Here is a 26296-nt window from a genome sequence, read left to right as displayed (position 1 = left end):
AAATATGTTTCCCAAAATGTAGATTTTCATTTCTGTCTTGAAGCTTTTCAAGCCACTTTTATGAAATGATAAGTCAAAATTCAGAGAAACAAAGTAGCATGCAGGTTGCTTTTTGACTATGTAAAACACTACAGGAAATAGAAAAGTCTTGGAAACTAAAAAGCAAAAATGGGAGCCAGGTGCGGTGGTATGCTTTTGTAATTTCAGTGACTCAGGAGGCTGAAGCAGGAGGATCTCAAGTTGCCTGCCAGCTTCAGCAGTTTAGTGAGGCCCTAAGCAACTTAACAAGACATAGTTTCATGGTAAAGTGTCACTGGGTTCAATCCCCTGTACCAGAAAATTAAAAAAAAAAAGTGGGACTTTTTCCCTAGTTAGAATGTTATCAAGCAATGGTAGGTGTGATTATCTTTTCAAAATATTGTTAACTAATCTTTTTCCCTCACTTAACCAAAATACTGATCTTTGACTTGGCTTGAGGGAAAATAAATGGCTTTTCCTAAGGGATTCTAGATCTGGAGGAAATGTTAGCTACAGTTTAGTTCAAAATGAAATACTCTAGTAGTCTACCTGAAAAGAACTGTTAGTCTACCACCTACCAGACTCTGCATAACTGGTGTGATTCTCGCTTCACACTGTGCGAAGGGACCAAGGAGTTATGAAATAATTCTAGTTAGCCACTTGGTCAAAGCATTCTGGGGTGAGCTGTTGTCCATTCTGTCCTGGAGTCATCCCTCATGCCCTTCAGGTCCCTTCCCAATTTTTCAGCCACTAGTCAAAGAGGGAGGGAGAAGAAGGATAGGAGAGAAGCTCCCTCCAGCTGAGGGGACAAAGAGCACCCCACCCTGTCCCCTGCTCTGGCTGGTCTGAGGATCACCTAACATTCTGGATTTGTTGACTAGGGGCCTACAAGGCTCCTTTGCTCAACATTAACACAACCAAAATCTAGAATTCTACCAGTATGGCATCACTGTCTGTAAAATTCAACAGAAGTGCAGGTGCAGAAGTAGAATAGCCAGTGCAGAGTGTTTGATGAGGAAGTTTCTGCACGGGTGTGGATGGAGAGGTGGAGCTCCCGGGAAACATGAAAGACGCAACCTGGAACTTGCAGAGAAATGTGTCAAAACGTTGGCTTTCATGTTTCCAAAGAACCCCATGAATTCAAATACACTCAGATGCCCAGGAAGATTTTTTTAGGGCTTCATAACACAGGAGAGGGGATAATATACCTAGATTCACTCAACAACTAGACTGTTTCTAGTTTTAGCATTTGGGAATTACAAGAACACTTCCCCCTTCCATGAGAGAGAGATGATTTTAGCAACTCAATTCTGCAGTGCTGATTTTCTCCATCCATTGTTAATCCTCATATCTTCAAGGAACTAAAGATTAAGGGGTGCAGGCAGCCCTGAAGTTGGTCACCATCCTGGGGCCTTAGTTGATATCATCCCCCAAGTCAGGAGTAGAAGGAGACCCGAGGATGGGGAGCAGCTTGTCTAGAGTGGAACTGGGGTATGGAGTGAATCCAGGGTCCTCTTGCATTGCACTGGTAGGGAGCCTGAGGCTTCTCGAGGGAACTCCCAACCACCACATGGCTCATGTGTCCAGTCAGGCAGCCGTGGACTGCCTACTCTGCAACTCATCTGCCTGGTTGTACACAAAGTTTAGATCTCGGTTGGTTGTTGATTGCTCGGAATCTAATTAGCAGTTATGGATACTTAAATAATCATCAGGGATAGTACTTTACTTGGGAGGAATGTTAGAATCTAAATGCAGTTTTAAGGGGAATAGCATATAAATTTCATGAAAGCAGAATCAGTGGTTAACATTCCTTGTATTATCTACAGATCTGTTGAGTAGGATTCTGAACCTAAAACTTGTTAGTAGATGTTCTTAGAGGAGGGTTCAGATAAAGTTCTAACGTGATAGAAGAAAATGCTTAGCACTGGAAATAGTGGATATAGGACTTAATATGTATGCAGCCTCCTTGAATGCATAGCTTTACATTTGCTTTAGGAAAAGGAAAAGCATTACAAGAAAAATCACAAAGATGCCACCTGTAAATACAAAGCAACAGATAGGTTGAGCCAGCATTGACAAATTAGAAGAGCCATTGTGAGGTTAGCTTTGTTAGACTGTGGTATACGTAGAATATGTGTTTATTTTCATCCAGATTCTATCACCAGCAGATCATTGAAAATACTTTGGATGGATGATTATTCTTCTCACATAAACTGTGGGTCCTTGACTCCAGGTGGGGGCTAGAGAATTTACACAGGCACAATGCATTGATTGGAGCCCAGCAGCTGCTCCAGGCACTCTTCCAAATGTATATGGCCATCAAGCAAGAAAACAAACAACAACAAAAAGCATGATATTCTTACAAATTATTAACTCAATCAGCTTGTTGGTATGCATTTTCTCAGTAAATAGAGATTGAAAATGGCAATTAACTAACATTGATGTGAGTTGGGTAGAGAGAAAAGGATGCCCTTTTCATCCAAGGTTAGGAAAATAAGTTTCTCTTATAAACACTGAAAATTCTGGTATTATGGATGAACAACCCTGGTTTTATATATGAGAGTACTTACATGCATTTACTAGACAGACTAATTCTGGAGCTTTTATTTCTTGTCTGCCTTTAGGAATTACTGCAATTGAACATCAATCCCATGTGTTTTTGTTTTTTTTTAAATAGTGACATGATTTAGAAGTTGCATTTGAGTTTTTCTTTAGCATTATTAAGTGATTTGCTTTTACATTAGCTGAATATCTTCAAGTATCCTACAATAATACAGAAAAATATACTAATAGTATAGTACTTGATTTTCATATGCATATTTATGGCCAAAAACAATTTATATTGTGATCTATACACATGTGTTTAGAAAATATGAGAATAGAAGATGAATTGGTATGCAAAAATATTTCAGTAAGACTGTTACATTTGCATAACTTTTAATTGGTTAAAAGTCAACAGAAATAGCTTGCCAAGTGAACAGGTCTGGGTTTAAACAGTTTCATAGCCTAGCCTTCAGCTCTTTTCCAGATAGGCATGGGTAGGAACTTTGACCTTTGCACTTCTCTTAGAAACTTTTCAGGTATAGTACCACCTTTTATTTCCTTTGTAGGGACTCAGTCTGTTCTTGCTTAACCATATATGACACATACCCCTGTCCCACAGCTCTTTGTTCCTTAACAAGATGGACACTCAATGTAAAAATAACAGGAAGGGATAAGAGAGGAAACAGGGATGGCATTGAACATTCCAGGACTTATGTGGGTCTGCACAGAAAAGAACATAGTGGGTGTATTCTAAACACATAGTGCAAATTGCATATCTTTAAGGTGCCACAATAATTTATTGAAGAGAATCCAATGCCATCTTTAATCTCTAATTAACATAAAGAAGACACTAGATGGTGCTGTAAACTAAGAAGTGCATTATTCATTAAGGAGGTAAGGTGGTGTAGGAAGTTAAATCCTCCTCTGCTAACACCATCTTTCTCCTCTTTGCCATTTCCTGGTCAGCATGTCTCTCTTGGTTTGTGGAAAACATTCACTCATAATGGTTTATAAAGCCAAATGCAAATTTGTTTCCCTGAATTTATTTTAGAACTTAAACTAGCCTCAGTTTGCTAATGACAGTGACAGAGAAGAGATGTGAATTTGAGTTAAGATGAGCTACTCAAATATTTGGGACAAAGTACATGCCCAGTTTTGGACTGGGTTATTTAAGGAAGGAAAGTAACTATTAATAACCTAACAGCCATGTTTTTTGGCTATATTTGTGCAGTAAATACATTCTCACAAATTCATATGAAGTAGCATTTTATATATAAAATCATTTTCCCTTTCACTTCTAGTATTCCTTCCAGAAAGATAAGCTCATGGAAAATATTTTTGTACCACGTTAGCATTGAATAGATACTTAATCTGAACATTCATTTCCAGAAGCATCAGTTTTTCTGATGTTCCCACTTCTGTTACCTGGCAGAAAGCCTTTCACAAATGGGTGATTATTGATCTACTTGGATTCATAGGACTAGAAAAGAATGTAGAAGTTGGCTACATGTATGGAAGAGACATATAGGATTCTCACTGAGATGGATGAGCTGATAGAACATAAGCCATATGGAATGTTTATAAGAACTAAATGTGATTTCAGTAACATCCGAGTCTACACTAAGAGTTTTAAAAACTTGCTGTAAAATATGAAGTAGTGTTAGAAAGATTTCATTTTGTTTCACTTTAGAATTTAAGGAAGCTTGCCTAAAGTCAGATAACTATAGTCATTTTATTATCAAAACAGATAAAATGCTAACTGACCCTGCAGGACATTTTAAAGTTTATTTTCCAGGAGGGCATTTCAGATTCTTTAAAAAGCTTTGTTTTTGCTCTAAAAGCTGTAGAAAGTTTACACATTTGAAGCATCCATATATATATTCAATTTGTGAAAATCATAACTAAGTGAATGTTACCAGATTAACCTGGCTGTGTGTTTAAAGAAACCCAAATGTACTGAAGTAGAAATTAGTTGTAAATAACCTACTTCTGAAGAGAGTAAAAATATTCTGAGGACATGTGTTACCTTTCTGTTTTGACATCTGTTTGCCATATATTTACTGTAAATAATGTCAAAATTGTTTTGCATTTGACTTGACTACAGAGGTGTAACCCAGGAATTATTTGGTTGACTGAGAAGTAACAGGAGCAAAAAGACCAGAGACACTAGGGACTGTCACTGGGGGTGGGCACTGCCAAGGGCTGTCAGAAATACCCGGGCGGGGCGGGGGGGGGGCGGAATAACTGCAGCTGAAAATATGCCAGCAGGAATCGAGACGTTTTATTTTCTCAGACGAGACCTGTCTGAGAGTAAGAACTGTATTACCGTTTGATTTCTAAAGCAGGATGTGAGCGGTGAAAACAGGGGCCTTTGTATTCTGCCAGGGTTCCTCCCGTCTTTAAATACTTAAAAAACATCCCTCCATGAAGTGCCACTGGATTGGCAGAGTGCTCCCTCAGTCTGCGTGTGCAGGTGATGAGGCCCCCCTGGTGCATTCCCCAAGACTGACTCCATAATTACAGTGAACTTTGTGTTCCACCCAGTATTGATTCTTAAATGGTCCATTAAGGTGGAAATATTGAGCAGTTAATACGGTGAGTTAAGAGCAGCGTGTGACCTTAATTGTTTTACAGAGCTTAGATTAACCCACTATTACCACATCAGCTAAATGTGGTGAGTGTAGGTGAGTGGCATTCATGATGCATGTATTCTAGAACTTTCCCAAAGCCCCATGTTTGTGAGCTCTGGTGTAACTTACACTTTTCTTCACAATGAGTTCTCTGAGGTCCTAATAAATATAGAACTGAAGTCTTTTCATTAGCAGTTGGCTGTCTCTGGACAGCTACTTCCCGACATTTGTGCCTTTGCCAAGTGTTGCCCTGATGCTGTACAGAGGAGGATTTCTCCTAGGCCACACAGCGTCAGCAGACAGCAGAGACTACAGGCATGTATACACTAGCTCCCACAGGTTCTGGTTTTCTGTCAACCAACTTTTTCCCACTGTCTCCCCCTACCCCCAACTATAAATAGGAGTTCTGCCTGCTGACCTCGAGAGTTCTCCCTTGTGATATATTAATTATTAATTATATGGTGACCATTAGTTATTGATTCAGCACTTTTGTCCTTTTAATATCTGGCCACAGGATTAATATTTGACTGCTTATAACCTGAACTATAGCAGCATTCTTATCCTCTCTTCTTCTTCCTCCCCACACAGACCCTGGACCTTCGGGGCAGTCCAAATTTTGAAGTCTAACTTGATGTCTGCACCTTTCTCAAAATGATCCCCATTCTTTCCCAGTTCCTATTTACTCAACAACCCCAGCATCTCTCCCACATGGCTTCCATTCTTCATTCCAACTGAGACTGGGCACATCAGACATCATGGTCTTATTGCTGCTATTTTAGTGCCTTCATGTCTGTCTTTCTCATGACCTTGAGCATGACCTGCCTATCAGAGACCCTCTTTGGGTACCATTGCTTGGAGGGTAAAGAGCACATGGAGGATTCCATGGCCCTTCTTCTTCTGCCCAAGTTTTCCTGTAACTGTACATTGCTTTACCCCTTGTCCTGCTGACCACAGATGCCCAGATGCTAACCATTAGGCAACCCTGTTCTATTCTCTCCCATTCTCTGTACCATTTTGGCTGCCAGGCCTTCTTTAGGCTAGGTTTTGAAGTGATTTTGTTCTGTTACGCCCTTTAGTCTTGACACAAGGAAAGCCAAAGCAAAGACCCTCTTAGACTTTTTTTTTTTTTTTTTTTTTAGTACAAGGATGAAGCCCCATGCCCTGAGCGTGCTAGGCAAGTGCTTTACCACTAAGCTCCACTCCCCAGCTGTCATTAAAGGCTTTTGTGTAGGGAACCGGAGAGGCAGGAAGAGCCAAGTGTTCCAGGAAGAGCTGTGCGCTCATCTGTTGTGCACACACTTGGTGAGGTCAAATGAGTAGCTAAATTTGTTTTCAAATTCTAGGTTCTATAGACACTGCTTGTGCGACCTAAGTCCTCCGGACCTATATGTTGAGCTGTTAAACTAGTTAGTAGTGACCGCTTTATATTATTTTGTAAGGAATAGATGAAATAGAGCTAATAAATAGCATCTTACTGTTTGCTCCATGCCAGGCACTATGTAAAGTGTAATCCTCCCCCTCCCCCAAAGGTGTGACTACTATTGCTCACCCCATGTTAGATTTGAAGACGCCAAGAATAGAAAGCTGAGTCTCTCGCCCTGGGCCTCAAGGCAGTAGGAGCAGGGCCAGAATAAGCAAGTTTGCAGTGTCCAAGTTTGCAAATGTCTCTGTGTTCCTTCCTCCCTATTAGGAGCCTGTATGTAGCCTTTAGTAGCATGAGGGTCTTGATGTCTGTGATTCTTAAGTATTATGTGTGGGATGAATGTCACTTGAGATTATTTGGGGAGCAAATGAGATGGTGAATTATGTTAGTTGCAAAGTGCTGCATTACAGTGAGCCTAGGTGATTATTTGTTTGGTTTTTATTAAAAAGGGGCAAACCTGAAAATGCAAAAAATAAAAAAAGGGGTCAGTTTTATTAGGAAACATTGGTGACAGATAAAAAACAAGCTCAAAATAGCTTAAACACCTGAAAATACAATTATTATAGAGGTGGGAGAATGTTTTATGTGTCTTCCCTGGGCAGGGATGCAGTCAGCCCTGAAAACTGAGCAATGCAAGACCACTCTGACCTCGGCTATGTGACCCAGTCCTGGTTCCTTGTCTCTTTTCCCATCCCCACTCTCCTCCATCTCTGTACCGTTACATCCCTATGTCTCTGTGCAGTCGGGATTTTCTAGAGACAGAATCAGTAAGAACCAATAAGATGTATGTAGAGAGATGCACAGTGAAGTCAAATGACTGTGGAGGCTGGCAAGTCCAAAATCCACAGGGTAGGCAGTAGGCTGGGGACTCAGGAAAGAACCCTGTGTCAAGTCTAGAGATAGAATTGCACCTTTCCCCCAGTAAGTCAGTCCTCTTCTTTTTGGCCTTTGCCTGATTGGATAAGGCAAAGGCAGTCTGCCTGCTCAGTGTCCACTGATTTAAATATTAATCTAAGTAACACCTTCAGCACAACTTCTATTTGGTTGTTAAAAGGAAAACTTCTATTTGGATGTTAAACTGGAATACCATGGCTCAGCCAGTTGACACACACAGTTAACCATCACAGCCCTTGTGTGCTCACTCCTACCTTTCTCTGTGTTTCCTGTCATTCTCTTTGGCTTGTCCTCCATACCATCGTGCCTTCTGTCTACGTGTGATTCATGCCCTCCACTGTCAGAATGGGCTTCCTCAGACTTCAGGCCACTCAAGGGGTGGAGGGTGGTGCCTAGAAGTCTGTAGGCACGTGTTTTAGCAGTAGCTGCACAGTGACTTCTATGCCATTGTCTCTCCACCTTTTAGTTTTGTTGGGCTGGGACTGGTGTCAAGGTTTGGTGCCACTCTGTTCTTGTCTTTGTTGTACTTCTGGAATTTCAAGGAAGGAAGAAGAATCTGGCCTTAGGGCTCACTGTCCACTTGGGATCCTGCCAGCAACGACTGGGACAGTGGGGTCATGTTATATAACCTTGGCTATGCACAGCCCACTCCAGTGACAGTGGGGAGGAAGGAAAGAGGTGTAGAAGGAGGGTATTGAGCTATTCAGGGGCTCCACCTGGTACCCTCTGTAAAGACATGTAGAGGTGCGATTGAATTATGGCTCTATGTATCAATAATTATTAATGCAATATGTTTGGTTACTTGAAGATATTCATGCATCCTTATGTAATATTTTTAAAATATTGTTGACTTTGGTGACCAGTCACCAAAAAATGCACATTTGGGTACGAAACCTTGCTGCCACTAACATTTCATTCTGTTCTTGCCTTTTCATGTACAGAGGATGATGTGGACCTGGAAGTGCTGGTGAGTGATATGAACGCATCTCTGGAGAGTCTTTACTCAGCTTGCAACATGCAGTCCGATACGGTGCCTCTCCTGCAGAATGGGCAGCATGCCCGCAGCCAGCCACCAGCCTCGGCCTCAAAGCCTGCCCAGCCACAGGCGTCCCCGAGGCAGAAAGTGCAGCGCTCCCAGCCGGTGCACATCCTCGCTGTCAGGTAGGCCCAGCAGACAAGGTGCTGCCCTGTGCCCTTGATGTGGTAATGGGAGGTGTCTGTGCAGAGTCAAGAGACGGATGAGTTCCCTTTATTTTAATAATGGATGTGGTCATTTCTTCTTATCCTTGGAGTACATTCCAAGACTCCCAGTGGATGCCTAAAATCAAAGATAGGACTGAATCTTACATACACTGTTCTGTCCTATACATAACAGACCTGTGATACAGTTTGGTTTGTAAATTAGGCGAAGTGAGAGGTTAGCAACTAATAATAAAATAGAAGGATTATGATGATACACTGTAGTAGATTTGCTAGCATCACTACCTGGTTTAGTCAACCTTTTTTGCTGCTGTGATGACAAGGATCGGATCACAACAACTGTAAGGAGGGAAAGTTCACTTGAGGGCTCGTGGTTTCAGAGATCTTAGTCCAGAGAAGGCCAGCTCCATTCAAAGTAAGGCTGAACATCATGGCGGGAGAGGGTGGTAGAGGGAAGCAGGTCACATCATGGTGACCAGGAAGCAAAGAGAGAGACTGCACTCTCCAGATATAAATATATACATCAAAGCCACGCCCTAATTTCCACCTCCTCTAGCCACACCCTACCCCTTCAGTTACCACTCAGTTAATCCCTATCAGGGGATTAATTCACAGATCAGGTTAAGACTCTTCCAACCCAGTCATTTTCCTCTGTACAGTCTTGCATTGTCTCACATGTGAGCTTTTAGGGGACACTTCACATCCAAAACAAAAACACTACTTTTGCTCCTGGAGCCATTATTAAGTAGAATAAGTAAGTATTCCTTGAATACAGGCATGTTATGCTGTGACAGTCAGGCTGATAACCTGGATGGCTTTATTCCTTTTGCTGGGGATTTTTCTTGCTTCCAGAAGCTTCTAAGAAGTTTATTTCCAATTTGACACCTTGGGTCAAAGCATCTCACCCAAAGGGACTTCTCTTTCCTGAGGAGGCAGAGAGGGTGCTTTGGTGTTCTGTTGGGCCATTGCTCAGACTTCCCACTGTTGGTCACAGTTGGGGATGGTGAGTCATCTCCTCCTTCACTGTTTGTCGCACTTTATTCTCTAGAGTGTCTCCCCTGTATCTGTCTCCTGTTCAGTCCAGAGGGAGTGACCTATTTGGGATTCAGGCATCTAGATCCATCCCCTACAGCCTCAGGGATAAATAGGTCCATACCTAAAAGGTGGGGAAACCAGCAGTTGGACCTAGGCTGAGGGACTATGCAGCTTGGATGAAATAGGCCTTGAGCCTTGTTCTGGGTCCATAGAACACAGTCCACACTGTGTGGAGCTAGGTGGCCACTCCACACTCAGATGGGCTGGGTGGAGCCAGGGACAGAGGACAAGCCTAGAGCAGGTACACAGGCTTCATAGACCTGCCGAGAGTTGAGCTGATTTGTGAAGGAGGAGCAGGATTTGGGTGAGAGAGCAGAGGGACTGTGAGTGTGCTCTCAGCTGGACAAAGGGATGAGCTAGGCAAAGGCACAGAGAACACAGAACAGGGCCCACCTCCACCCCTGCCCTGCCCTCACCTGCTCCTGCCTCCAGGTTATGGCACTTTTTTCACCCTTTCTGACATCTTTGAATCTTAGCTCATCTCCATGGTAATTTTTTAAAAATATATATATATTTTTTTTTTAGTTATAGGTGGACACAATATCTTCATTTTATTTTTATGTGGTGCTGAGGATCAAACCCAGTGTCCCACACATGCTAGGCGGGTGCTCTACCTCTGAGCCACAACCCCAGCCCCACCATGGTAACTTTTCTTTGGGGAAAAGACCTATAAAGGATGCATCCTTTTATTGTGGAGCTCTTTAGTGGGGAATTTTTTTTTTTCTTTTCATCTTTGTGTAATACCCCTTAGTTTTTGCTTTAGGAAATATCTGAACTACTAGAAAGTAAAACACACAAACAAACAAAAACAATATTAAAACACAATACTAAAAATTAAATTAAAAATATTCAGAGACGCTGAAAGAGGGAAGCTTTTGTGAACAAGTTTGTATCTTGTTCTGTGAGTCAGAGATAAAACCGTCATTGGGGTTAAGTCATTGGTCGAGGCGTTTAGTTGAAAGTGATCCTGACTCCGTCACCTTTTCTCCTTGTCTGTATGATAGTGGTCAGACTCGACAGTAGGATGCTCTGCCAAGGCCAAAGCTGTTATAGGAAGAATAGGAATTGTTAACAGTAAAAATAAACTTTCTGACTTGTTAATCCATTATAGGAATGGCTTTTCTTCACAGGACCAGTTCCCTTCATGCCATATGAGTTCTGGTATTTTAAATCAGTACATCATTTCCTGGTGCATGTGGATAGACAGGCTTTCCTTTAAAATCAGAGTAGTTGGTCAAGAGAGAACAATAGTCACAGAGGGAATTCTCTAATGGCCACCCCCAAGAAAGATAATGGATCATTGTTCTTCTCCAATTGTAAATATAGTCAAAAAATTATTTGAAGACACAGCCCGCGCAAGGGGCTTCTGAAGTGTATTTAAACAAGGCAAAGGGTTAGGACTAGACTCTATAGCTCAGGTTTGCTCTCCTCTCCTGGAAGGCAGGTGTCTGTGCCCTAGGCAACATGCTTCAGGCATGGATGGAGGAGGCCATGAGTTCCCAGGAAAGCTCTGGAGTTGTGGGCAGGAAGTTGTTCATAGGACTCTCAGAAAGAAAAGCACAGGGCATTTTGCATTCATTTTGCTTTGACTTTGAACATGATTTCTCTGCTATTTTCATAATTGCACCCAATTCGTCATCCTGTGCGTTTTCCTTCACTGTATGACAGGTGAACTTTGCATTTTTCAGAGGAGGGAGGAGTTGACTCTGGAGAAGTGCCAAGAAGTGTGGAGTATTGAATTAGAGGGTATTTATGAGCTACCCTTCAGGAGGGTAGATACATGAAGCTTTGATTTCTAATTAGTTCAGTATCAACTACCATTCTGTATAAATAAGCATTTATTCTACAGCCAGATGAGGATACATAAAGCCTCTTCCAGTTTTTTCCTTTGGTTAGGTAAAGGTTCATTTCAAGGACATTGAAACATCTTTGTTCTCATGAAAATACTCTTATTCACAAGACCTTTTCACACACCAGGTATTCATTGAACAAATGCCAAGTACACATCGTACACTGAGCATTGTTGGAGATGTGCATGAAGACACTATAACCATGGCTTCTTCATCTCCTGGGGAATATAATGAAGAGGGAATTTATACTCTTTGGGTCTGAGAGTAACTACTTCAAAAAAAAATGTTTTTACTCATGGTAAAATATATATAATATAAAACTTACCATATTACCTATTTTAAAGTCTGCAGTTCACATGTTAATGCACACTTAGAATTTTCTAATCTATAGAATGTTTTCATCTCATAAAACTGAAACTCTGAACTCAACTATAATGCCCTATTTTCTTTGCCCTCAACCCCTGGAAGCTCCCGTCAACTACTTTATATACCTCATATAAGTAGAATCATCTAGTATATGTCTTTAGTCCTGGCTTATTTCACTTAGCATAATATCCTCAAAGTTTATCCATGCTATTAAATATGTCAGAATTTCTGTGCTTTTTAAAAGCCAAATAATATTCCACTGTATGGAAACGGTAATTTTGCTTTTGCATCCATTTATTAATAGACAGTTGAGTTACTTTCACCTTTTGACTATTGTGAATAGTGCTGCTGCAAATCTGGTATTTTCAGTTCTTTTAGGCATGGACCTAGAAGTAGCAAGGCTGGGACAGGTTGGGGATGGCAGATTTTAACCAGCCATGATGATCCTCTTCCCTACAGGCGCCTTCAGGAGGAAGACCAGCAGTTCAGAACCTCATCTCTGCCGGCCATACCAAATCCATTCCCTGAGCTCTGTGGCCCTGGGAGCCCCCCTGTGGTCACAGCAAGCTCCCTGCCTCCGCCGACCCAGGCGCCTACAAAGCAGGTCAGTACACCTGTACTGTAGCTGCTATGGGGTCTGCCCAGATGTCTTGGCTTGTTACTTTGGGGAGAAGGGAAGGAATTTGTGAACTTTTTATTGTGGGTTCCTTTATTGTTGATACTGTGCTTGCTGTCTTACGAGGTTTTTTTTTAATTTATTAGCCAAAATTACCATATTAGCTATTTTAAAGTATATTAAGTTAAGGATGTATTAATTTGTTTTAGAAAGAGTTTCATAAATATGGTTAAAAAATCATTGATTTGGTATGTAAAGATGAATTTTAGTTCTTTGAAAGAAATTTCACCACATATCATCCTCATTAACCAACAATTCTGAGTATGAGAACACTAGGCTTACTTGGGCACCTGAACTTCAATGCAGTAAAATTGTTGAGTTTCTGTCTTGTGTTCTTGACTTTGAATATGACCTGTTCAAGGCAGAATTTTCACTTGACCCTGAAAGAGATGGCCAACTTTTTGAATTTGTAATTTCTCCATTTAAGTTGAGCTGTGATGTAGATATTATGCAGCCATTGTCCCCATGTGAGAAGACTGTCAAATGGCTAGTCAACTTATCAGAGAGAAATTGGCAGAGAAATACACTGGCAGCTTCTCCCTACTGATTGGCAAGATGGATTCCAGGCTCTGGAGGGGACCCAGTCATGCTCCACGACAGAATGGGGGTGGTAGTGGTAATTATAGCAATGGGAATGACAACAACATCTGATATTTATTGAGTGATTTCTGTGTGGGAGACACACTGCTCTAAGAGGCTTCTGTGTTTGTTTGTTTGTTGTTTGCTTATCGGTGTGCTCATTGATTCCTCATGTCAACCGAGGGAGTTAAGTGCAGATATCATTGTCTCTGCTCTGCAGCATTGGAAATCGAGGCCTGTGGTAGAACTGGGTTTGACCTGGCATCAAGACCCAGAGCCTGGGCTGGTAGCCATAATACTGATGGGCTTCCTGCCACCTTGACTCTCCTTTTTCGAACAAATGTAGTTCAGAAGATTATTTGCCTTTCCACTGGACTCGTTCTTTCTCCCAACACACTCCCCGCTTGTTCGCATTTATTATTCTTAGGGCAGGACAGCAGTCCCCATTCTCTCCAAATATGCCTGTCCTGTGTCGTGTAGGCTCCTTGCTCTTGGGAGGCCAGCCTCTGAGCATGGCTTCCACTCTGACACATGCGTCCCAGGCAGGCTGCATTACAGCACTGTCAAAACTTAGAAGGTGAGGTCAGTATTCCTTGTCTGGAAGCCAGCACTGGCCCAGCTTCGGCACATTGTCACATGCCTAAAGTGCATCTGGGACATCTACCTCCCTGGTGACCTTCTGCTTCAAATAAGGATCCAGACAAGCTGTCTATGGATTTGCTGCTGAGGTTGTTTACAAAGTTTCCCTTCCTAAAATAATACCACGAGAATATTATCTGGCCCTCTTAGTGATTGGCAAGAAAACAGTCCTCCACCCCCATGGATTGTTCAAATTTGTAAGAATAAGGAAACCCAGGAATTTTGCCTGATGGTGTTTTTCTTGGGATCTGAGTTGCTTCCCAGTGAGAACATTGTGCTGATTTCTGTGTTGCCCAAATTCTTCAAGCCAATTGGGACGAGCAAGAACAGGAAGGATGTTTCTCACTTAGCACTATTTGTAGAAAGCCATTGTTCTTTGTTGTTGTTTATAGCCTGTGTGAAGGGTCATTTCTTCATCCACACTCCCTCCTGACTTGTGGTCTCAGGGACAGCATGTTGTGTTGGTTCTGCTCTAGTGGGATCCAAGCCACCTGCAGTCATCTGCTAGAGCTTTGCAGCTAGGATCATGGCGGGAGGTGCTACTGGGCAAAAGCATTTGGGTTCTACTCTTTGTCACTTTCCTGAGGGGAGGAGAGAAATATGACATTCTTTATCCTTCCATGTGAAGTCAAAGGAGTAACCATGGGACCTGGGTTCAGTAGGACATTCTGAAGTAATATAAAAAGATATGATGCATTCTCTGTGAATCCTGCCTGTGTAAATATTGGCAAGATGGATTTCAGGCTCAGGAGGGGACCCAGTCCTCTACAATATCTGGGAAGAACTCAAGTCAACATAGGAAAAAAGAAAAGTATAAAGCTCCTTGGTAACTGGGGACAGTGAGCAGTCAGAAAGCTCATTGGTCATGTCATTATGTTCTCTAGTGAGGGTTATGTTGGAGCCAGAAGAGGGAAAACCAAGTGGAGATGCTTAATCATTTGTAGAAAGGAAAAATTATTCTTGCCCAAGGCTTTATATCTAAAGCATTCTAAAATCTTCACTTAGGTAAGTAAGTAGCTTTTCTTTTGCTTCTGATTTTCTTTTTTCCTTGGTGGCTGCTTATGGGGCAGAGTGGTCAGGTATGGGTGCCTGGATCTCAGTTCTGAAGAAGACCATGTAATATGGACTTGGTGGTCATCACAGGATGCCAGCTTCCTGGCTTGACCTCCCAGGAGGACAAGGAGGTGAGCTAGTGGGCCATGGCATGTGGATGGACATGGCCCAGATGGAGATAGCCCCTTGAGCCAGCTCCTGTGACTGAAGAATACCAAAGCAGACCTTTAGTGCTGTGGAATAAAGTGAAGGGACAAGGTAGCTGAGTTATATCCGGTTCAGTGTTCTTCTCTGCAGGTTTACATGAGTCTCGGTTCTACCTGCAGTTTTGGCCTGACTGCTTTGCAGCTGTGCACTGTGCCAGATGCAAACTCAGCATCCTGCAAAGGCTGGTGGCCCCTAGGACTCAATGAAATGAAGGCACTGAAAAATTCTGCAGTGAAGCAGTCATAGGGGGAGCAGATCCCTCAGCCCCACCACTGCCAGCAGCATGTGGAACTTCTGACTCTCCCTCTGACCTGTCTGCCTTCCCCTGTCACCCTGAGCCTCTATTCTGTGCCAGCTCCTTTGTAGACCCTGTAGCTAAGAGCTTGTCAAGATGGTGCAGAGAATGACAAGTGACCCAAGATGAAGGCAGAAGGGAGTATTCGGCATTAATAAGTAATGGTGATGTGTGGAAAGAAAGAGGTTGTCATTTCCATCTAGAAGGATGGGGAAGTCTTCTTTTGAGCACCCCTGCACCTTGTCCTAGGGAATCCCAGTGGTGCAGCAGCCACAGGGCAAACTCTACAAGTTCTTACACGAAGACCTCACCCCAGATTAATGACTGAGCGATGGCTGAGTTCTTGGCAGGTGCTGTGCCGAGGGTGCCCACGGGACTTAACTGGGTTGTCTTCATGGTTGGTGGGAGTAGCTAAGTTTCATACAAGCATCTCAGATCCTTAAACTGGGGTACACTGAGACCAACCAGATCAGAGACCAGAGATCACTGTTCTGGGACAAAACCGGCTGACTGCCCCCTGGTGCAGTCCTGTCTGGTTTCCTTGGTCTTGACTCCCACAGACTTCCCAGGCTTTGCTTTTTTCCTGGGTCTAGGATCCTACCCAAGTACTCTGACAGAGCAGCACAGGCAGGTCTGACTTCTCCAGCCTCACCCTGGCTTATTACCTCCCCTAACTGGCCTGGTGCCTGCTCTACAACTGTCCCGAGTACAGTTTGTTCAGAGTGCTGTTGACTCGGCAGGAATGGCTGGGAGTTTGGAGACCATGAGCCCAGACACTTCCTAGTTCCAGTGGTGTGACTTCTGTACGTGTTCACGGGTCCTCCCTAATGTTCTCAGTGATCATAAACAGTGTAAGAAGTTTCGATTTGCCTGGGTTAAACTCAGACTTTTGGAGTTTTCTTTTTCGATTTACTGGATTTTATGGATTTTAAAAGACCACAGTGTTGGTTTGTTTGTAAATATTTACATGCCAGAGTCTACAGATCTTGCACTTATCTAAGGTTGTATTCTATGGCTTTGCCAATGAAGTGAGAACACACATAGAACTGTTCATTTGTGGAAGGTAAAAGAAAGTACAGTCATCTTAGTACGTGGGTGAGATTGATTTAAGACCCCTATGGCTACCAACGTTTGTGAATGCTCAAGTCCCTTAGGTAAAAATGTTATAGTATTTGCCTAGAACCTATGCACATCTTCCCGAATCCTTTAAATTATTTATCATCTTTAATACAATGCAAATGCTATGTAAATAGTTATTATGTGCTGTTTTTTAAAACATATTTTTCCATCCCTATTTGGTTGAATCCGTGGATGCAAAGCCTCAGTATACAGGCTTTGAGCTCTAATGAATATACCTAGTGTTAGAGAAGCCTCCACCTTTGCCCAATGAGAGGGAACACATGAATTGCAACACTATGACCTTATGTAAAATCTGTTAGTGATTATAACAGTCTTCCTTAGCTATTTTAAAACAGATTTGTGAATCTTATCCGGAGATACAACTTTAAGAAAATCGTCCCATCATTTATTTAATAGCATTTAATTTTATTTAGTGATTTAACTTATTTAAGTCATTTAATAACATCTCATCATTTATTTATCAAAAATTCAAATGCCTAAGATTTCTTTCTGAGTATTAAAGTTCTTTTCTCCAGAGGGTAATGAAATTAAATCAGTCAAGTATCAGAACACTGAATTCTTGGTAAAAATCAATATGGCATTTTTAACTGCTTTGTGACTCATTTGAAAAAGACAGGCTGCTGTGGATAAGGATGATGGTTATAGCAAAGATTTCTGAGTCATGGGATATGGAGTACCATGCCCACAGGGGACACTGACTTGGAGAGGTGGGGTCCAGCAGTCAGTTCTGCTGGCCTGGCCTGTAGTGAGATGCCCTTTGCTCTCAGTGCCTCAGTGTACACAGGCCGTGAAGGTTCTCCTGTGTGGAGCACCCACAGGACCTTCTCTGCCTCAGAATCACCAGCCCAGAGCTTGGCAAGGTATATACAAATCTAACAGCATTTCTGAGCGCCTACTCTATGCCTGGCCTTTTCGAGCCACCAGGATGTGTGTGGCACCTGCTCTCTGATCTGCAGAAGCCTAGAGCTACAGCAAAAGCCCAAGAGATGGAATGGGATGCATTGTTTTGGACCTGACAGGAACCTAAGTTCTGGGTCAGGGCCCTGGTCTTTCTGGTCTGCACTTCTGAGCTAAGAATATGGTCTTCCAGGGTGCCTGGAATTGACTGTTGGTACAGTACGTCAGGAGTGAGAAGCACTCGAGGGTGTGAAGAGATGCTCTTCAAAGGCAGAATTTGCCCTTAGTCCAGGTCCCAGGTAGTAGGAGGTAAACATCAGGGTCAACCCCCCACTCCACACACAATGCAATGGACCCCAGAACATCTGTAGACTCTCCTGCCACACCTCAGCCCTAGTGATTATCTCCCTCTATTGTACCCTTATTATGTCACAGGGAAGAGAAGATCACTTGGGGCACCACTTTCCTACCAAGAATGCTGGGTGATATTGGTATAGGCTCCCAGAAGCTGAGGGGAAGCAGTGTCCTCTTGGGGACAGCTGACTATTTGGGCTTCTGAGCATGAGACCATCCCAAAGGCATTCCCAGACCTGATCCTCGAAGCTTTTCTGATAGTCAGTTTAGGAGGGACTCAGCTTAGAGGCATCAAAGTTTGAGGAGAAGCATCATCACATAGTGAGACTTGGTGGTCAGGGTGCACACTGGGGGAGAGGGGTTGAGTGGCCATAGCCAAGCTTGGCCCATCGTTTCCAAGTTTTTGGATGGTTCCAGAGAAATCAAAATTCATACTCTTGAAGTCTGGAGTCTCTAGATTTTGTGTGTTTCAATTTTCTAAACCCATAAAATAGGCCAAAGCAGACAGCCTTGCAGTCAGGTTTTTGTCCTGCAGGAAAGCCACCTAGATTCTGCTAGAGACACAAAGACTGTGGCATCTTGGGAGGTGAGTCCCAGGATCATCTACCTTGGCCTCCCAGAGGCTGTGCCATAGTGGCACTCACTGATGGACCACAAGAGTTGGTGTCCAAAAAGGGCTCAGTGAGCTAAAATGACATTCACCATAAATGACTAGAAAAGTGCCACAAAAAGGACAGCAGTTGTGGCTTTTGCTGCTTGTGAGAGACAGAGAAGGGCTACTTTGAAAATTCTGCTTGCATCAAGGGTCAGGAAAAGGACCCCAATCACATGAAGCCCATCCTAGGTGAAGGGAACAGGGCCTAATAAAGAGGGAAAGAGGAAAATGGAGAATGATTGAAGATCATGCACGTACTGATGAGGGGCATCTGCTCTTTGGGCTCAGAGGTTGGAACAAGGGTCAGCCACAGTGTAGGGAGGAGCATCCCAGATCTGGTGGAGATGGTCCTTTCTCCCATCAGTGTCCTGGAATTGAAGCCCTGCAAGATGAAATACTTTAACTGGAATCATGCAGCCAACTAGCAGTACAGGTAGAAAACACACTAGTCGAGGTGAACCCAGATGCCTTGTCTTATCTGTCAATGGAAGACCTTCCCCCAGCACCCTGCTGGATTTCAAGAAGGCTTCTGCTTCTGCCCCACCCTAGAATGTCGCACACACTGGCATTCACTGCTGAAAAGAGAGGCTTTGTGTAAGGAGTGGTGGGAGTTCAGCACCCGTTTCTTAAGAGCCCTTTGTTCTGAGGAGGGGTGATGAGAAGCTTTGAGTCCACTTACACAGGAGCCTTGTCATGACATCAGACTAACTTCATAGTGATCATGGTTGAGGAAGGCTCTTGGAGAAGGAGGCCCCCTGCCTCTGCAGGACAGCACCATAGGAAGCTGCTATTCTTACTTCAGTGCTCCAGCCTGGGACTGTGAGGGATCCATGTCAGACCGAGAAGAACAGGGCACCTGGGTGTAAGGTACAGAATGCAGCTCTGTACCATCACAGGTAACAAAAAAACTAACACAGCTGCTGGATTTATGAAATCCAAAATTCTCTGCTTCAGAATGTGTTTACTGCAGGAAACCAAAGACTCTGAGACTGTGTTTGCTACAGGAAACCAAAGACCCAACCTGACTGGCTTCCATGGTAAGGAAAGTTATCTTTTGCAGAGCAGGAAATCTGGGGCAGTCAGCTATAACCCCACAGGCTTGCACTGTCTCTGAGGCCAGAGCTGGTGAGACCAGAGTTGGGTGTGTCTGCTGGAGGCAACTGCTGCATACACTGTGAGCCAGGTGCTCAGTCTCACATGGAGAGGGAAACTGAGGCACCCAGAACAGATTTACATACTGAGGAAGCAGAGAGAATTAGCATACCACTAATGTGCCAAGATGCTGAGAGAGAGAGAGAGAGAGAGAGAGAGAGGAGAGAGAAGAGAGAAGGAAGGAGGCCAGGAGAGCCCCCAAGAGGAGCTCTAGTTAGGAAAACGTAGAAATGCTAATAACAACTTCTTTATTTCTGAATTTAAGTTGAGCTCAGTGGGTACTTTGGAAAGGCTTTGACAAGCTGCTCTTTCTTTCAGCCAATAAAGATTTTCATGTGGCCACATAATGACTTGTTACAGCACATTTTTCCATCTGCTGTTTAAATACAATTAGTCTCATACTGTAACCCCATCATTAATGAAACATAAATATTGTCTTTGCTCCAATCAGCTCTTCTCCCTTTACTCAAACTTTAAAATTTTATTTTCTGGAACCAAATTAATGCTTTCGCATAAGCTTCTGCACCTACATTTATTAATGATCAAAATGAATTCTTCTGAGACTTTAACTACAATTTGATGAATATACTATGATGTTAGACCATCTTCAGTGGGAAAATCTAGTCCTGGCCGCCACATGCAGTTTGTTTTATAGGATGTGGGGTGTAGAGAGGACACTGCCTCCTGCTTCATGGGCATCAGGTAAGGCCTGGTTGTGTATCCTGAAACAGTTTGCCTGCATCACTTTGAAGGCCTCATTCTGGACCTCCACAATCTTCTATGTTATCTTTTCTGATTCTTTCTGAGATCCATTGGTAGAACCTGGATCTAATTGAATTTTATCCTGAGTGCCAGGGACACCTGGCTATGGCCACTCAGAGCAGTTGTCAGGCCCTAGCAGGATGGGAATAGAGAGAGGAATCCTCAGCCTCAGAGGATCCTTCCAGACATTGCCTCAGTTTCCTTCTTCATGAGCACCTGGCTCATAATGTGTGCAGCAGTTACCGCCTGACGACACGCCCAACTCTGGTCTCACCAACTCAGGTTGCAGAGACAATGTGAGCCTGTTGAGGGTTCCTGCCCCAGACATGCTGTTTTGTAAAAGATAAGTTTTCTTATCATGGAAGCCAGTCTGGTTGGGTCTTTGGTTTTCTGCAGCAAATACAGCCTGATAGCAGGTGAAGCCCAGAGTCCTGAATTTCATAAGTCCAGCAGCTGTGTGGCCACTGTCTGTGATGGTCACTCATGGCTTCCCCAACATGAAAATCAGCATAGGAGATGCATCAGCTCTTCCATCATTTATAAAGATGAAATCCTCTTTAATCAGCATCTTTCAAACTGCATCCCATCGTTCTGCTTGCATCCTAACACTCACACCTCTCAGGAGAGATCCTACCTGGACGACCTCTTCCCTTCTGTCCTGGGAGGCCCAGTGTATACAGAGAGAACTTCAGCTCGTGTGAGATGGGGTTTGGGAACCTACTTCTACCCCTTCTGAGCAGTGGTACCTCTGAAAGCCTCAGAACTTCCTCATCTGTCAAAGGAGGCTGTCAGATCAGTACTGGTCTTGTGTGGGCAATTGAGACATTAAATCAGTGCACGGGAAGATGTAGCCAGAGTGCTGCTTCTTTTTCCACAAACACCATGGTGGCCAATATGCTAGGATGCTTATTGGCTTCTTTCCACATCTCACACTAGAGATGTGCTTAGAAGGAATCTGAGGCCCGGGGAGAATAAGGCCACTTCCAAGGTCAGTAACTAAAGCATCAAAAAGATTCAGATCAAAGTACCTCACAGCAGCATTCCAAATAACAAAAGCACCTCTCAGTAAAGAGAACATTTGCATAGTATTTTATTCCTGGGTGGGTTTATGTGAACTCAACAAAACGAACCGGGCAGAAACAACAAGCATAGTAGGTCTCTTTGCATTGCTGTGGGTCACCTATGCCACTGTGCACTCAAGGGTGGGCTTTTTTTTTTCTTTTTTTCCCTTTTTTTTCTTATTAGATATACATGACAGTAAGTGTATTTTGACATATTATACATACATGGAGTTTAACTTGTTCAAATTATAAGTTTGAAGTTACTCTGTTTGTGTATTCATATATGAACATAGGAAAGTTGTGTGTCTAATTCATTCCACTGTCTTTCCTATTCCCACCCTCACCTTCACTCCTTTTTGTCTAATCAGTGTACTTCTATTCTTCCCTCCTCTTCTTATTGTGTGTTAGCATAAGTAGAACATTCGGCCTTTCATTTTTGGGGGGGATTGGCTTATTTCACTTAGCATGATAGTCTCCAATTCCATCTATTTATCATTAAATATAATTTTGTTCTTCTTTATGGCTACATAATATTCCATTGTGTGTGTTTACACACACACACAGACACACACACACACACCACATTTTCTTTATTCATTCATCTGTTGAAGGGCACATTGGTTGGTTTCATAGCTTAGCTATTGCAAATTGAGTTGCTATAAATTCTGATGTGGATGCATCCCTGGAATATGCTGATTTTAAGTCCTTTAGGTATATACTAAGGTGTGGGATAGCTGGGTCAAATGGTGGTTCCATTCCAAGTTTTCTGAAGAATCTCCACACTGCTTTACAGAGTAGTTGCACCAATTTGCAGCCCTATAAGCAATGTATGAGTGGAACTTTTCCCCCATATCCTCACCAACACTTATTGTTACTTGTCTTCTTAATAATTGTCATTCTGACTAGAGTGAGGTGGAATTTCAGTGTGGTTTTACTTTGCATTTCACTAATTTCTAGAGGTGGTGAACATTTTTTTTTTCCACATGTTTGTTGACCATTTGTACTTCTGCTTCCGAGAAGTGTTTGTTCAGTTCCTTTACCCACTTATTGATTGGGTTATTTGGTTTCCTGTGTTCTCTGTTTATCTTGGAGATTAATGCTGTATCTGAGGTTAAGGTGACAAAGGTAAGGATGGACCTTCTGACCATCTGGTCCTGGATCCCACGCTCCTCTGTGAACTTCTGTACCAGGCAGGCCCTAAAAAGACAGAGGTGAGTGTGTCATGCATTATGTCTTCAAGGACAGTCCTGGGCAGGCAGAGGAGAGAGACATGAACAAATAGAATATTACATAGCTGATTAGCAACTCAACATCAGAAATATGTACAGGACCCCTAGAATCCTGGACCCTGTAAGCAGCCTAATGTCTCCAGGCTTCTGGTGGCTGCCATGGCATGGTCCTTGCTTATCAGCATAGGTTTTAATTAGCAAGGTAACTGCTCCTTCCTGAAGGGTAGCTCTGCTGGCCCTTCCCCCAGTCCTTAACTGGAGCTGCTCTCCATGGTGTCTGGATACTGTCTTTCCTTTTTTTTTTTTTTTTAGCTAAGTTGGCCAAGAGCCCTTTCTACCCGGGTTTCATACCTTGCAATTTCTGGAGTTCCAGTTACCTATTGTTTTGAAGAGAAAAAACTAAAACCGAAAACCATGGAAGTCCAGTACTTTAGGGAAACTCTGCATCTCTTGTGACTTTCTTATAAATTCACATTTCCTGTTTCATCTTGGAGGATTCAAAAAAGCCTACAGAAAAGAAAATGCATTTGACTTTAATTAACATAAAACCCTCAAGGTGTTTTTGATTTGGTTTGGTTTTGTTTTAATCACAGACCCATTTTACACAAAGCACCTATAAACTTCCCACTGAACCCGCTTTGGGCAAGGGTGCTAAGTTGTCCTGGATCACATTTAAACCGGTCAAGGCCATAACTGCCTGTTTCACATTTCTCTAGCAGTATTGCTAAATCCTCGCAACCCTCTGGGGAGTGCAGCCCCTGCAGCCTAAGAATAATCCTACGGCTCCGACGTGACAGTACCTTCATGTTTCTATGTTTGCCTCCAAACAAGTGATGCAATTGAAGCAGGAGTCATGACCTGGAGCAGGCCATGTGTTTGGCTAAATATGAGACAGGAAATCGTCCCAGGAATCTCATGTGAAATCCCAAACACTAGTGTTTCTCTGGACTATAAATATCTCTTTAACTATAAATTCTCTCAATTCAAGGATTCTAAAACTGATCCCTTATTCTAGCATCAAACACCTCTTACCTTTCAGGAGCGCTGGAAACCTAAGCAATTCAATGATCTATGTCTTTTGTAGGAAAACTTGCCATACTTTTGCCCCAAATCTACATCTTTGCCTTACTGGTGTGCGGACCCAGTATGGTGAGAGTCCTGCTGCAGAATTAAAGCCCAGGTTGAATGGAGTTAGGACTTACCTGTGCTCATTGGTGTTCTCCACATGTTCTTTGCAAGGAATAAAAAGTGATTTTCATTGGCAGGGTGAGCTGCTCATTCTTACCACTGCTTTGACTTAGTTTCATTAGAAAATGGGAAGTCTTTGGCAGTCAGCTTTTCCCCCTGATTATCCTGTACAATGGTTTGTCATGGTGCATGTGATCAAACACCCTGCCATTTTGTGTTTGTGCTTGTGTTGGTATACGCAGTTTACCAAATGGAGGGAGGCCGGTTATATCCACAGAATATGACCATCAATGCTTTAGTAAAACAAGTTGAGCATATCTAATCCAAAATCCAAAATGCTTCAAATTCAGAAGTTTTTGAGCACCAGCATGATATTCCAAATGGAAAATTGCATACCATGAAACCTTGTTTCATGCACAAAATTGTTAGAAATATTGTGACCTTCATGCTAACTGGATAGGGTATATATGAAATGAAAGTAAGTTTCATGTTTAGACTTGGGTCTCAGATAACTTCATTATGTACCTGCATATGTTCCCAAATCTGAAAAAAAAAAAAATTCAAAATCAGAATGACTTTTGGTCCATAGCATTTTGGGTAAGAAATACTTGACCTATATCTGTGAACAGTCAGGAGAGAATTCTGCTCTTTCTTGCAGTCTGCGCTACAAGTCACACGTCAGTTCCTCTTGGTGTAGGATTAAGTGTCTTACAAAATTCTGAGTCTTGTCCTCAACTAGATGCTTGGGTCTTGGTCGAGGGCATTCCATGTTGTAGGGAAGTCTTTACTATCCTTCTTGGGTGTAAGATTGAAGCCTTTTCCCTGCCGCAGCAGATACTAATCAGAGCATAAAACACACCTTCCCAGGCTGGAAGTCGCCTTTCTCCTGGTCTCCACGGCCCCACCCAGCTAGTCTTCCCTGTGCAGTGCCTGGAAGGACCCTTCATGCCTCTCACACCCCAAACGGCGACCTCTTTCCCTGTTCCTCCTTATCTCCTCTATTCTTCCTTTCTTAGGTTCTCACCTCAGTCACTTAGTTAGCATGATGGAAAAGTAATTGGAGTCATAAAAATGTAAAAATGACTCAAAGACTCCCTGGAGGACACCAAGCGAGGGTGTTTTGAGTGCCTTTGGAAGAGGGAATGTGGTAAACATCCTCCTGCTGCTGGTGCCAAGTCTCAACATTTCTAGGAAAGAGAACACAGATGTTGACCCCGTTTGGGAAGGTTTACAAGTGCATGAAACATTCTCTGCTGGTAATTTTATGTGTGTGTGTGTGAGGGTTGGGAAGGAGGGGGGTCTCCCTAAGAGAACCAGTGCTAATGAGTAGGATGGTTTTTCTTTTACCTTATCCCAAAGTAATTTCCTCCTTATAACTGCACAATAGATATTCTCCCGAATCAAAGCAGCTCTTCCTATCCCTTATATAGAATGCTGGTATCTTCTGATTCATTTATATGAGGAGAACCCTGAAATGAGATAAATGGAAATACCAAGTTATGCAGCACATTCCACAGCTTTTGCTCACGGGAAGCATTTCTGTTCACACAGCACCTAGACTCTCCACAGAGCCCTGGAAGGAGACCAGAATGGTGGCAGGAATATTACAAATACTCAAGGCAGTGGGAAGCACGTTCTTTTTTATTTGAACTTGAAATATCAGTGTAATCACCATTTAGCCCTGACCATTAAGCTACGAAAATAGTATTTTAAATATAATACGTTAGCTTCCCATTGCTGTGACCAAATACTTGAGGCAATTAACTTATAAAAAGAAAAGGGTTATTTTTGCTCAGGGTTTTGGAGGTCCCAAACATAAAGTGGCCCCATTTCTTTGGATTGCTGGTAAGGGTGACACATCATAGCAGAAGTGGCAAACCAAACTATTCGCCTCATGAGCCAGGAAGCAGAATAGAGAAAGAGGAAGAGACCAGAGTTCCACAGTCCTCTCTTCAAGAGCATACCCCCAATGACTTAAGAACCTCCCAAAAGTTCCACCACCTCCCAGTTTCACCACCTGGGTTACCAAGCCTTTGACACACCTTTGGAGGATACTCATTCAATGCATGGCAGTAAAAGACAAAGTTAGCTGTTTTTATCTGCCCATAGTTTGGTCCAGTACCTGTCTCCTTCAGTATTTTACCTGGCTTTAGTAAAGGCAGATATAATCTCATATACATTTTAATTCATTTTGTAAGCCATAAAGTTTTCTTAATGCGAGCTTCATACACACACACACACACACACACACACACACACACTTCATAGCTGATATTCTTGGTTTCTAAATACCATTTACCAGTAAATGGAGCCATGGTTGCCTCCAGGTGCTTAGATAATGAAGAGGACATGTCATAACAATCTGGAGCCAAATTCAAGGTCCAGATAA

General features: G+C 42.8%; 1 protein-coding gene across 1 annotated transcript in view; it reads left to right on the top strand.

Moving 5' to 3' along the window:
* Window positions 1-26296, top strand: part of Grb10 (growth factor receptor bound protein 10) — a 154615-nt gene that overhangs the window by 68553 nt on the left and 59766 nt on the right. The window contains exons 4-5 of the mRNA XM_076836954.2: window positions 8451-8670; window positions 12480-12624. Coding sequence (XP_076693069.1) covers window positions 8451-8670; window positions 12480-12624 — 365 coding nt within the window. The remainder of the gene's footprint in view (window positions 1-8450; window positions 8671-12479; window positions 12625-26296) is intronic.

Source organism: Callospermophilus lateralis, chromosome 1, assembly GCF_048772815.1.
Source record: "Callospermophilus lateralis isolate mCalLat2 chromosome 1, mCalLat2.hap1, whole genome shotgun sequence".
Classification (NCBI taxonomy): domain Eukaryota; kingdom Metazoa; phylum Chordata; class Mammalia; order Rodentia; family Sciuridae; genus Callospermophilus; species Callospermophilus lateralis.
This window is presented reverse-complemented; position numbering and strand designations above follow the sequence as displayed.